The sequence below is a fragment of the Dreissena polymorpha genome, chromosome 13, assembly GCF_020536995.1.
Source record: "Dreissena polymorpha isolate Duluth1 chromosome 13, UMN_Dpol_1.0, whole genome shotgun sequence".
NCBI classification, from domain to species: Eukaryota; Metazoa; Mollusca; class Bivalvia; order Myida; family Dreissenidae; genus Dreissena; species Dreissena polymorpha.
Window position 1 is genome coordinate 13,051,917 of NC_068367.1, and position 14,573 is coordinate 13,066,489.

General features: G+C 36.3%; 1 protein-coding gene across 2 annotated transcripts in view; it reads right to left on the reverse strand.

Annotated features, from left to right (window-relative positions):
- Nucleotides 1-8,036: 8,036 nt before the first annotated feature.
- The window catches only part of LOC127855223 (glycylpeptide N-tetradecanoyltransferase-like), a 65,144-nt gene continuing 58,607 nt past the window's right edge, over nucleotides 8,037-14,573 (reverse strand). Inside the window, exons 13-15 of one of the 2 annotated variants that reach the window (XR_008037407.1) lie at nucleotides 14,198-14,335; nucleotides 8,645-12,356; nucleotides 8,037-8,455 (exon numbers count right to left, since the gene is read on the reverse strand). Coding sequence is in view for 1 of the 2 variants with exons in the window: in XM_052390639.1 (XP_052246599.1) it covers nucleotides 12,336-12,356; nucleotides 14,198-14,335 (159 nt within the window). In the remaining variant the exon portion in view is untranslated. Of the gene's footprint in view, nucleotides 12,357-14,197; nucleotides 14,336-14,573 lie in introns of both variants that reach the window. The other variant, XM_052390639.1, reaches the window with a different exon arrangement.

The window sequence follows — 14,573 nt, forward strand, 5'->3', positions numbered from 1 at the left end:
TAACAAGATTTTACTATAGCCATATAAGGAAAAATGTCCGCCCCTTGGCGGCCATGTTTTTCAAGCAAACGTAACCATTTTCGAACTCATCCAAGCGGCCATGTTTTTCAAGCAAACGTAACCATTTTCGAACTCATCCAAGATATCATTAAGACAAATCTTCTGACCATATTTCATCAAGATTGGACAATAAATGTGGCCTTTAGAATGTTAACAAGGTTTTACTATAGCCATATTAGAAAAAATGCCCCGCCCCTTGCGGCCATGTTTTTCAACCAACTGGCATCATTTTCGTACTCGTCCAAGATATTATTGAAATGAATCTTCTGACCAACTTTCATGAAGATTGGACAATAAATGTGGCCTCTAGAGTGTTAAAAAGATTTTACTAAAGCCATATAAAGCCATATAGAGAAAAAAGCCCCGCCCCTTGGCAGCCATGTTTTTCAAGCAAAGGTTACCATTTTTAAAGTCATCCAAGGTATCAGTGGGACAAATCTTCTGACTAAGTTTCATGAAGATCGGAAAATAAATGTGGCCTATAGAGTGTTAACAAGGTTTTACTATAGCCATATAAGGAAAAATGCCCCACCCCTGGTGGCCATGTTTTTCAACCAACCAGCATCATTTTCAAACTCGTCCAAGATTTTATTGGGATCAATCTTCTGAGCAAGTTTCATGAAGATCAGACGATAAATGTGGCCTCTAGAGTGTACTCAAGATTTTACTATAGCCATATATAGCCATATAAGGAAAAATGCCCCGCCCCTTGGCAGCCATGTTTTTTAAGCAAACGTAACCATTTTCGAACTCAGCCAAGATATCATTGAGACCAATCTTCTGACCAAAATTCATAAAGATTAGACAATAAATGTGGCCTCTATAGAGTTAACAAGTCAACTGTTGACGCCGCACAACGCACGACGGACAAAAGGCGATCACAAAAGCTCAACATGAGCACGTTGTGCTCAGGTGAGCTAAAAACAATAGCAAATAAGCATGACATCTGATCAAAACGTTTGTTCTAATGATACAGGTATGTCAGCTGCGTTCCAAAATGATTCCAGGTAAAAAGCAAAGTAAAAATATATTTATTATAAGAACACAACAAATGTTTTGTTAAAAAGGTTCTTAGGTGTGCGGCATGGGGCATTTGGCCTACTTGTTTTAATAAAACGGCCATAATTCAAAAGTGCTTCAAGCAATTTGGCTGGTTATAAAAATGTATCAAGATGTTATACCCACAAACATGATCACCAAGTTTATGATGATCCTATTTAAACTTTCAGTTAACAAGAATATCAGTGAAACTGATGGATGCTCCCCGATGATGCGCTTTGTCAATCTATGTGTTAATTACCACCAAAACAAGAAACCGTCGGAGACGAGTGATGCTCCCCAAAGGTTTTTTGTCACAATATTGGACAACATACTCAGATAAAAGGAAACGTCTTGAGGGCACAGTAGTTGAGGGGACAAGAATTTTTTAATAGAAAATTTCAAAGGGCCATAAATCTGTGAAAAATCATCCGACCAGAAGCCGCTGATAATATGCACATCTCTTGGTAATGAATTTTCCCATAAAGTTTCATTGAATTCCGGTCATAAGTTGCTGAGAAATAGCCCGGACAAGAATTGAACTTTGTGTACAAGTAATGTAAAATTTCAAAGGGCCACAACTCTGTGAAAAATCATTCGACCAGAACCTGCTGATAATATGCACACCTCCTCTTGGTAATGAATCTTCCCATAAAGTTTCATTGAATTCCGGTAATTAGTTGCTTCGAAATAGCCCGGACAAGAATTGCACTATATGTACAGTTAATGGAACATTTCAAAGGGCCATAACTCTGTAAAAAATCATCCGACCAGAGCCCGCTGATAATATCACATCTCCTTTTGGTAGTAAAGCTTCCCATTCAGTTTCATTGAATTCCAGTCATTAGTTGCTGAGAAATATCCCGGACAAAAATTGTGCAAGGACGGACACACGGACGGACAGACGAAGCGGCGACTAAATGCTCCCCCAAAAATAAATTTTTTTTTTTTGGGGAGCATAAAAATCTATTATATGCCTCTGTGACCTTGACCCCAGTGACCTCATCAAAAGGTAGAGGTCCATGCAAGGTACGTACATGCCAAATATGAAAGAGATTGGTAAAGTATTGAAGGTGCTATGAGAAACTGTAACAAAAGTGTGACGGAAAAATATATTCTTAGCCTCGATGACCTTGACCCCAGTGACCTCAAACCTCATCAAAAGGTAGAAGTCCATGCAAGGTACCTACATGGCAAATATGAAAGAGATCGGTAAAGAATTGAAGGTGCTATGAGAAACTGTAACAAAAGTGTGACGGAAAAATCTATTATTAGCCTCCGTGACCTTGACCCCAGTGACCTCAAACCTCATCAAAAGGTAGAGGTCCGTGCAAAGTACGTACATGCCAAATATGAAAGAGATCAGTAACGTATTGAAGGTGCTATGAAAAACTGTATCAAAAGGGTGATGGAAGGAAGGAAGGAAGTAAGGAAGTAAGGAACTACAAACTGGCAATTATATGCTCCACCGAAAATATTTCGGGGATCATAATAACCAGACCTTGTTCTTCTGTTTGGTTTACGAGTTCAGCTAGGAATATAATTTGAGAGCACAAACCTCAAAAAGCTCTTGTTATTGACCCAGGTTGCATAAAGCTTGATAGAACAGTAAAGAGTTTGTTCTGCCTTTAACAGCCAAAGCTTGTCTGGAATGTAACTTTATAATTCAATTCTGAAATTACTTGCCATAAATGTTCAATAGAACCTGACTGTGGCGTGTAAGACCATGTGGCGTATTAGACCCATGCCCGTGACTGAACTGTCAAATTTACACACGCTAAAAGGTCATGTTCACACTGTATCTTCATCATTCATCATGAAATTGAACACAAGAGGGCGATGGTGGCCCTGGGTCGCTCACCCGAGTAGAAGTCATGTTAAGCAAGGGTTGAAAACGTTTCTTTGTGAAAATAAAGGGTTTGTTGTTTTGGCCGATATATACATATATGCGTAAAAGAAGGTGTTTTGGGAATGCTTGTGCTTTTTACATTATACATTTGCTTCCTTGCTTCCTATAGCAACAAATGTTAATTTTGGATAAAAGTGATACGAGGACAGTAATTTAATAATGAGCATAATCAGCAAAAGAAAATGGAAGTTCATTTTTTCACAAATTGTAGTCAAGCTTTGAGATCATTAAATAAGCATCTCAGCATCTGTCGCGGTTTTGGCGCGTAAACGTAACGCCGCCGTAACGCCTTGCCACTTTATGTAACGTTGTTTTAACGTCATATCCTTTTATGTTATTGTCAGTTGAATTAAAGGAACGAACCTGGACACAACGTCTTATTACTTACAAAGTCTTTACATTTTGGTGCCGTGACGATTACACTAGAAGAACGATGAATTTACAGAAGTTACGATCAAATAGAGGAGGTACTAAACGCACAATCGCTATTTTGCTGAGGAATCGAAGAAAAAAAGAGAATGGAACGCTGATAGAAATCAACTCAATTCTAAAAACTTTGGAGACAAAAGTGGAAATGCTAGAGACACTTAACGAAAAAATCTTATCAAACATTGAAACTGACGGAATCGAAGATGAAATTGTGGAAACAGAAATTTACATGATGTATTTACGCATGAAATTAGACACACTTATCGCCGAGCGTGATCAAAGGGATACAAGCATAGGAAGTCAGCAGCCGACATTTCATCCCATGGATACGCAGCGTGGGCGAGGGGATACGGGTGTAGGAGGTCAAAAGACGACATTTCATCCCTTAGCACAGCGTGATCAAGCAGATACGAGGTTGGACATTCAGCAGAAGACAGTTCATCCCGACGATACACCACTTACACTGGAAAACAGAAATAAACATGCGTTACATAATCCAGTCGATACCATTCATCTTACAGCCGTGCAGCACGAGAGGGCGCCTTGCAGCTTCCAGTTCCAGCGGGAAGGATACGACTGCTCCCGGGCGGCACGGCACACGATAGACGGTCCCCTTATCCATACAAAGAGTACCTTGACTGGACAAGATCGGAGTACGGGCAATCAAACCAACACAACTCTCGCGTAAACATCGCAACTGAATTCCCTTTCGTAAGCGGCCTTTCGAACAGGGTCGGCGTACCGGAAACACCCACAGCCATTTTCTGGTCATTGACCCACAGGATGTCGCCGCCTGGTAGTGGCAACGAACCATCCGCTAAATTTCACTTCAATGGCGTATATCCGGCGCTCCATCACCATCCCGCCGCCGCCCACCTGCAGCCACATCCTACACATTCAGTTTACTGGAACAGCTTCTCACACAAAGGCCGCTACGCAAATGTTAACCTTGCGACTACCTTGTGGCCTAATTATGGCGGACGCTCAGAACGCCCGGAACCGCCTTATCCTAGCAGCGCCGATGGCGACCACGAGCGGCCGCGGAGCTCCGGCGGAAACCGCTTCTAGCAACCATACAAGCATCTCCTCGGTAGAGATTAAGAGCGGGCGGACGGACGGCGGATTGGAAACTGAGACGATCTCAGCTCCTTGATATCCGTCTCTGCAGAGTTTTCAGGGAGCAAGCCCCCAGTCACGTGACACAAGCATGCCCGATTCCAACTCGCCGTCCGACTCCAAGCACTCGTCCGGCTCCGAGAGTGAAGATCATAAATCGATCGTGGTGTCCGAAAAGTCACGTGGCGATAGTCCAACAGTCAGCTCTACGGTCACTGCTTCTCACCAAGATCCCAGCTGGTCTCCGCTTTCGCAGCGTACGCCGTACCATCACCAGAGCGCAGCAGCCGCGCCCGTCGGCTTCAGCTTCCGGTACACCACGTGCGCGGATGTGAACATGAGCATGTACCCGCATGCGCAGAGAGCCGGTGGATCAGACGTACGAGGCGGCCGCAAAATTGCTCTTTATGTCCGTGAAATGGGCGCGCAACATCCCCTCCTTTCTGTCGCGGCCCTTCCGGGACCAGGCCAATCGTAAAACTCTATCCGTTAGAAGTGCTATGTGGAAGCGAAACCGAGAAAATAGTGATGAACATTGTGATTAAACATGTGAGAAACAGCGCGATAAACCGTTGATCAACAATGTGCTTAACATGTGATTGTTACAAATGTGATAAAAAGTGAACTTTCAAATTCAGTGCAATCTATTCTGGGGTTTAGGTGATTAATCGATACTTTGACAGTAATTGAGATGATTATTTTGACTAATAATTTGTTCTTCATGTATTTTTGTTGGATTAACATTTTGATCAGACTCATTGATTTATGTTGCTTAATCATTTTGAGGCCCCCAGAATGTCGCGGTTTTGGCGCGTTAAAGTAACGCCGCGCCACTTTATGTAACGTTGTTTTAACGTCATATCCTATTATGTTATTGTCAGTTGAATTAAAGGAACGAACCTGAACACAACGTCTTATTACGTACAAAGTCTTTACAGCATCTAAGGATGTTATAAGGGTTGACTTGTTCTTGCAAGAACAGCTTTAGATTAGGGAAACAACTGTATTTTATCAGTAGATTGAGTGTTCATATATTAGTTTTTGCATAATTTAATACAATATGCTGATTGTTATCACATATCAAAATATATTATAAGGAAGTAAATGAGTATGAAAATATCAACTAGAAATTCGACATTGATCTTCTTTTCAGGAACCAAAAATCTGACACTCAATCTTTCTCATAGTTAAAATATATTTATATATATATATATATATATATATATATATATATATATATATATATATATATATATATATATATATATAGTAAACACACACAAGAAATTTGAAAATGTATCATATCCAAGTTGGAATTTAAATGCACAAAAAAATCGGTAGCATAAATACATTATTTTGGCAAAAACAACAATCAAAACGACTTTTTAACCAAACTGTTTTTGTGCTTCTTAAAAATGTTATTTATTGTTGTTGTTATTTTTCATAAATCATTCGCATTTTGGATAAAGTTTTTCTAAACCAAGAGAACAATCTTCAGACTCACCTTGCAATGATAATTCCAATTGAAACAACAGTAAAACCTGTTAAAATCACAAATATTTGATAATCACACAAAAACTACTGAATGACTGCAAACTGTATACTATAAGCAGTTTATCTTAACAGTGATGTCCATCTGACATCAAGAAAAGGGTCTTTGATGTGCAAACCCAGTTAATTGGGGCCAATTTCCAGGGAATTGTAAGCCTGTTACATACATGGCTGGCTATTCGCGAAGGCATCAATCAACACTATTGTACTGCAACAATCGAAACACATGTATAAACAAGAGATGTGTTTGTCAGAAACACAATGCTCCTTAATTCGCCGCTTTTTTTTAACCTTTTACCTTGAAGGATGACCTTGACCTTTCACCATGTTTAAAATGTGCAGCTCCATGAGATACACATGCATGCCAAATATCAAGTCGCTATCTTCAATATTGCAAAAGTTATTCAATATTGCAAAGTTCAACCTAAAATTTTAACCTAGGTTAAAGTTTTGGGACAGAATGACAGACAATTTTGTTGTTTTATTGGTTTTACCACCATGCTGAAATTCTGCAAAATAAATATAACAATCTGAAGTAATGGCAATAAATAATTGGATTAGTGCAATAATTGTTCTGACAAATTTGGGTTGTTAAATGTTTCTGAATCCATCAACAGCATCACCAGCACCAGCAACACCATCATCATCATCACCATCATCATCATCACCACCATCACCATCATCATCATCATCATGATCATCATCCTCATCAAAAAGAGAAAAAAATGCCTCGCCCCCTGGAGTTGGCAATAGTTTTTCAACTAACTGTAACCATTTGAAAACAATTTTTCAACAGACTGGAACTATTTTCAAACCCAGGCTATCTATCATTGACACAAATGTTCTGCCCAAATTTCATGAAGATTGGACAATAAATGTGACTTCTAGAGTGTTAACAAGGTTTCACTATAGCCATATAAGCAAAACTGCCCCGTCCCCTGGCCCCCTGGCGGCCATGTTTTTAAACGAACTGGAACCATTTTAAAACTCAGCAGAGATATCATTGAGACAAATCTTATGACCAAGTTTCATGAAGATTGGACTAAAAATAAGACTTCTAGAGTGTTAACAAGGTTTTCGAACTCAGCTGAGATATTATTTGGACAAATGTTCTGAATGTTCTGACAAAGTTTGATGACGATTGGACAATAAATTGTGACGTCTAGAGTGTCAATAGGCTTTTTCTATAATTTGGCCTAGTAACCTAGTTTTTGTTCTCAATTGACCCAGTTTCGAACTCGACCAAGATATTATTTGGAAAAATCGTCTTACCAAGTTTCATGAAGATCAGACAATAAATGTGGCTTCTAGAGTGTTAACAAGGCAAAATGTTGACGACAAACAATGTACGATTGACAAAAGGTGATTCCAAAAGCTCACCATAAGCACATTGTGCTCAGGTGAGTTAAAAACACTTGCAAACTGTATGCATATTTGTGTTTTTGTGTAAAACCTGTGTCACTAGCTCAAAGATAAAAGTTATGCTTTAGAGCTCAAAGATCAAATTTAAGCATTATAGAGCATCTTGCAGTCTGCAAATGTATTCGTTATGCAAATGTTACATAATTTATTACAAATGTTCACACATTTTATCAAGCCTGCATAGAAAAACAGCATACACCCACCATTTTACTGTGTGTTATTATGATATTGTTTACTTACAGTATTCATATTAAAGACAGATAATAAGCTGATGTATAAATCAGTATAATGGTTGCCAAAGACCTACTAGATAAAAAAATTATACCATAACCTACCTTTAACAATTTTTAAGCATACCTTAACCAGAGCATTTATGCCTCAAAGCATATTGTATATGTACTAAAGCCTGACCTGTTCTATACAGTTAAACAACTGCATATACAAATGTATGTCTTTATTACACACACAAATTGTCAATGTCAATGAGTTAAACACCAACAAATACAAGTCATACATTATCTATATTTAATGAATGTAGAAAGTCAAGATTAATAAATATTGAACATGTACAAAATCTATTCTAATCAATGGTAAATGTCACACAATAATTGAAACTTGCTGGGTTGCAATAGAAATATATAAATAAACTAGAAGTGTCCAACACTGATGCCCAAAGAACACATGTTTGGACAGCTAATTACTACCTTTTGATTAAATTGATTGTTTAACAACGTAGTAGTATGTTAGTTAATAAATTTTGGTGAACCCTAAAAGCGGGGCATGTTTTTTCTTCTCTTTGGTGTTTCCAAAATATAGCCCAACAAGAGATGTGTTCGTCAGAAACACAATGCCCCCTATTGCACTTTGAAAAAAATAATTTTGTTCATGTTTTTTTTACCCTTGACCTTGAAGGATGACCTTGACCTTGAACTTCCACCACTCAAAATGTGCAGCTTCATGAGAACGCCACTTTGATTTTTTTTCTTTTTTGACTTTAACCTTGAAGGTTGACCTTGACCTTTAACTTCCACCACTCAAAATGTTCAGCTTCATGAGAATGCCTCTTTTATTTTTTTATATATTTTTTTTTTACCTTTGACCTTAAAGGATGACCTTGACCTTCCACCACTCAAAATGTGCAGCTTCATGAGATACACATGCATGTCAAATATCAAGTAGCTATCTTCAATATTGAAAAAGTTATGGCCAATGTTAAAGTTTTCAGACAGACAGACGCCATATATTTGATATTTGACCTTGAAGGATGACCTTCACCTTCACCTTTCACCACTAAAAATGTGCAGCTCCGTGAGATGCACATGCATGCCAAATATCAAGTTGCTATCTTCAATATTGAAAAAGTTATGGCCAATGTTAAAGTTTTCGGACAGACAGACGCCATTTATTTGACATTTGACCTTGTAGGATGACCTTGACCTTGATGGATGACCTTGACCTTTCACCGCTCAAAATATTCAGCTCCATGAGATACACATGTATGCCAAATATCAAGCTGCTATCTTCAATAGTGAAAAAGTTATGGCCCACGTTAAAGTTTTTTTCGGACGGACGGGCTGACATACACACATACTGACATACTGACTGACGGACAGTTCAACTGCTATATGCCACCCTACTGGGGGCATAAAAAGACACTTGAAATTATATGCTTTAGAAAACTAAATATTAGCTATAAACCAGAAGCACTTTTGAAGCGTTTGTCTCAAAATCGTCCAACAATGTTTCAGTCTGAGTATTAATACATAAAATGTTAGAAAACTTTGAAATTGATCCTTCATACACAAAGTATGAAAACACTTAATGCTTCCATAACACCTAAGAAACGTTTGAGACTTTAAATATAATATATAAACATTTACTGTGATAATTGTTTTGTACATATTCTTTATGATTTTCAAATGTCAACACATAAAATATAGATACAGGGCTAAAAAAACAAACTTTAATTACACTAGACAATTTATTCGTTTATAGTGTTTTCATACAATGAAACAAATATAACACCACTCATAAACTTGACATTAGGTTTGGGTCTTCATTTATATAAAAAAGTTAGGCGTTAAAGACTTATTAACAGACAATTTCTATTCATACATATATCTTTATAATGCATGTACATTTATTTTCCTTGCAAAATATATACTTAACATATCTTTTTAAGATTAAATTCTGGTTTCAATGAAGCAAAAACAATCGTACTAAACAGACACAATAAATCTTCTTCTCATATTAAAACAAATTATTCAAAATGTTAACACAATATGATAAATAAGTCATACACACCAACATAATCCCCACTTAAATATGTACAGTTATGCAATCATAACAATGATTTAAAACTGGTTAGAATCATTCACCCCGGTAGTTCTCATGGTCTTAGGCCTAAGCGTTCTTGAGTCATCATCTGGAAACCATTTTACTTTTTCGGGTTATCATGACCTTGACCTTTGACCTAGTGACCTGAAAATCATTAGGGGTTATCTGCGAGTCATGATCAATGTATCTATGAAGTTTCATGATCCTAGGCCTAAGCGTTCTTGAGTTATCATCCGGAAACCATTTTACTGTTTTGGGTCGTCATGACCTTGACCTTTGACCTTGTGATCCTAAAATAAATCAATAGGGGTCATCTGCGAGTCATGATCAATGTATCTATGAAGTTTCATGATCCTAGGCATAAGTGTTCTTGAGTTATCATTCGGAGACCATTTAACTATTTCGGGTCATCGTGACCTTGACCTTTGATCTAGTGACCTGAAAATCATAAGGGGTCATCTGCGAGTCAAGATCAATGTACCTATGAAGTTTCATGATCCTTGGCATAAGCCCTCTTGAGTTTTCATCCGGAAACCATCTGGACGTTGCTATAAATATACCGGCATCCTCGGTCAAATAAACTGCCTCAACACCCCTTAACACTATGTGATATAAGCAATCATGCACACAATTACATGGGTGGATTTACAAATATCCATAAACAAAACAGTATAATAATTTTTTAAGTTGTAAGTTATAAACTTATCAAATACAAAATGTTATCAACTGCACACTGGGTCCATGCAACTGTTGAGACACAATAATCAATGAAAATGCTCTGGATTATTATTCAAGTCATAGTTTTAATTCTCATTTTCCCCACAAATTTTCTTCTGTTTACATGTATTGAAATATCCATTGGTAAAGTATAAGTCAGAATTTTCTAATGACTTAGGTCATGCAAAAACTAGTCTTTAGCAATAGGAGCTCCAACACAGCCTGTGCATCTGGTCAGGATCTACCCCATCTGCTATAAGACACTGATACCATGCGCTACTTTACCCCTTAGATACTAATGCTTACACATTTGTAGTCCCTAAGAAAGTTAAATGTAAATAAAGACCTTTCTTACTAGATTCAAGTTTTAAAGGCTTCATTTCCAACCCTTAGATACTGATGAGCAGCAAACAGCATAAAAACCTGAACAGACTGCGAGTTACACATAGCAATTTTCACTTTGTTCTGAGCAGGAAAGGGTTTAAGGGGACAGCATAGCCCCTGACCACACTGTGCAATCTAGTCTGGAGCTATTCTCATCGCAAATGTCATATGACCCATTTTCGCATGAAAAAGTTCATATCCTTCTGCATTTCTCTACAGCAGATACTGTTTCACTCAATACTAAACTGATCCAAAGAAGCTCAGATCAAAATTGACTTGTTATTACATAATATTTTCATGCTGAAGTATTGCTTGGGAACAAATCTTCTACAGAATTTTTATTTTGCATCGTGATACCTTGTGGGTTATACATTTTATGGAAGAACTTCAATATAAAATAATGTCAAGTTCATTAGGGTTTTAACCCTTTGCATGCTGGGTAATTTGTCTTCTGCTAAAATGTCGTCTGCTGAATTTCTAAAATAAGCATTTTCTTCATTTTTTTTCAAAGAATACTATCAGAATAGCAAACAGTTTGGATCCAGATGAGACGCCACGTTATGTGGCGTCTCATCTGGATCCAAACTGTTTGCAAAGGCCTTTAAAATTCGGCTCCAGCGCTTTAAGGGTTAAGTATACATTTGAAAATATTACTTTTATATTTTGTATAACTCAATAAAAGGTAAGTTATGAAGTTATTTACACCTAAGATTCATAGTTTGTTCCTATCTTTTTTTTACACTGCAATCAATCTTCATTTGCCATTTGTTTGAATTCCCAGGAAATAGCACTATCAAAGAGACCCTGTCATGTAAAGAAAAACAATACTTATGTTTGATACATGCTAGCTTTGACCAGCATGTGTCCATTAACCCTTTCCCCATCAGAAGCAAAGTGAAAATGGTTTTTGCAACCAGCATTAAACCAGAAAAGCCCTCGCAGTCTGTTCAGGTTTTGTGCTGTTTGCTACACATCATTAATCTTATGGTTGGAAATAAAGCCTTTCAAACTTAAATATATTAAGAAAGGACTTATATTCAATTTGATTTTCTTAAGGACTTCAAATGCTCAAAATGTGTTTATAAGGGAAAAGGGTAACCGTTAACCAGTTCCCACTCTCTACATTAAAGTGAGAGAAACTTGCAGTCTGTTCCTCAGTACTGCTGCACATCAGTACCTTATGGTTGGAAAAGATGCTGTCAAAAGTTGAATCTAGTAACAGGGTCTAAACTATAATTTGATTTTCTAAGAATAACAAACATATTAACGTGGTAAAGGGTTAAACACTACATGAAATTGTAGGAGACTTGATGATGTCTGATGAGCAAGAGCACATATGGCTGGGGACAGATGAACTAGCAGATAGGTTACCTCATTGCAGTACTAGACCAACCTGAAAAGAGTTCAACAGTCAAGTTAATTACATTGCACCTATCAATAATAATTCAAGGCGTTTCTCAAAAACATCTATCTTTTATCTAGAAAGTTTGGTGCATAATCTGTTAAGTGTGAATGAGTTATGATAACTGAAAAGTGAATTTTGCTCACAAGTTGCACAGATAATATTTAAATATGCTGTTAAAGATAGAAAAAAAGCACACAACATGTTAAAGTTTTACACTTAAGCTTTTAAATGTGATTTAAAAAAGGGCAATATATATATAACTACTTAAAAGTTATTGCATTAACAAGACCTTGACTATAGAGGCAGCAGAATTTCTATACAATGATTCTGTAAAGATAAGACCAAAATAGTACGCAAAATGTAGGCAATGGGCACAAAGTTTGTATGTGTTATTTTAAACAAAGGGCAATAATTTACTTAACAAGAGCTGTCAGAAGACAGCGCGCCCGACTTTTCAAGTGCTTAACCGTATAACGAAAGCCATCATGAAGAAATTGTTCATATTCAATAAGGTCATGGTTATATAGTCATATCCTAACTGGAAGAGGACCATAATTGAAAAATAATGAGTGCTATAATGTTTTAAAGAAGTAGTACATTATAGACAATTCTGAGTTCAGGTATATTTTTCACAATCTATTGAACGTTTGTAAAGACATAAAAACAAACGTCTAAGGTTATATTTCAAGTTTGATAGCAATAGCTTGGGTGGGATGATTGGATAGTTACTAACAGTGTAACGATTATATCTCACCGACTACCTTTTAAGTATATAATATATAATATAAAATAATATGTAATATATAATGTATTAAATATACTATAATATATAATATAATATATACTATAATATAATATATAATACAATATATAATATAATATATCATATATAATATAATATATTATATATAAAATAATATATCATACAATATATACAATAATATATAAAATAATATATTATATAATATATAAAACAATATATAATATTATATCATATATAATAAATTATATAATATAATATTTAATATATAATATATACAATATAATATATAACATTTAGTATATAATAAATGATATATCATCTTTCATATATCATATCTCATGTATAATATATGATATATCATGTATCATGTATAATATCATATATCATATGGAATATATCATATATCATATATATATTATATTAAATATAATGTTATATATTATATACCATATAGTAAATAGTATACATTACATATATGCGTACGGTTGTGTTTACGAATTTCTTAAACATGTATTGTCATTAATGTTCAAGATTATTATTTTTTAAGTGATGTTGCAATTTTATTGGATTATCGGATAAATGTGCACATAAAAAAATCGGTATGTATACTGTTAGCGATACGATTCGGTTTATATGAATGTATTTGCGTCAACACAGCATGGCAATATACATGACCTATATTATAGGCTATTCTATACCTGTTTTTTTATAGTGCCCTGCAGTAAATGAGCTCAAAACCTATAACGCGGATCCGTTATAACGCTGTTTCGCGGCTTGGACCCCATTGACCGCGCTATATTGGAGTTACAGTGTATATAGAAAATATTATTTATTAATAACAATACTTATCTAGCAGTTATTCTAACAGCCGCCATTTTTTACGTTGATAGAAGTATGGAAATTACTCGGGGTGTATGGAAATTACTTAGGGTGTATGGAAAATACACCATGGGCACGTGACCGCTCTAAGCCAATCGAAAAGGTCATTTTTGTAGGAGGTGAGATACAACAATTTACACACATGCATTAAGCCCAATGTTTCCAGAACGCGGCTGGACTTGCCCACCTGATAAGGTTCCATCTGTGTGCAGCGCCAGTTATACAGGTAGTACTGCAAGTTACCGTCCCCGATACCAAACTTTAACTTGTCCAGGAATTGCTTGTTCTGCATCAGGTCCAGGGCATTGAAGACATCAAAACCCAGCTGTAAAATACACAGAACTAGAGCTTTTAACAAATACTAATATCCAATTGTTCTGCGTGCAGTATAGAGCATTGAAGACATCAAAACCCAGCTGTGAAATAGACAGAACTAGAACTTTTGTCAAAAACTTAGATCCAATTGTTCTGCATGAGGGTTTGGGCAGTGACGACATCAAAACCCAGCTGCCAAATCAACAGAACAAGAGCTTTTTAACAAACATTAGAGCCACTCTGGTAAA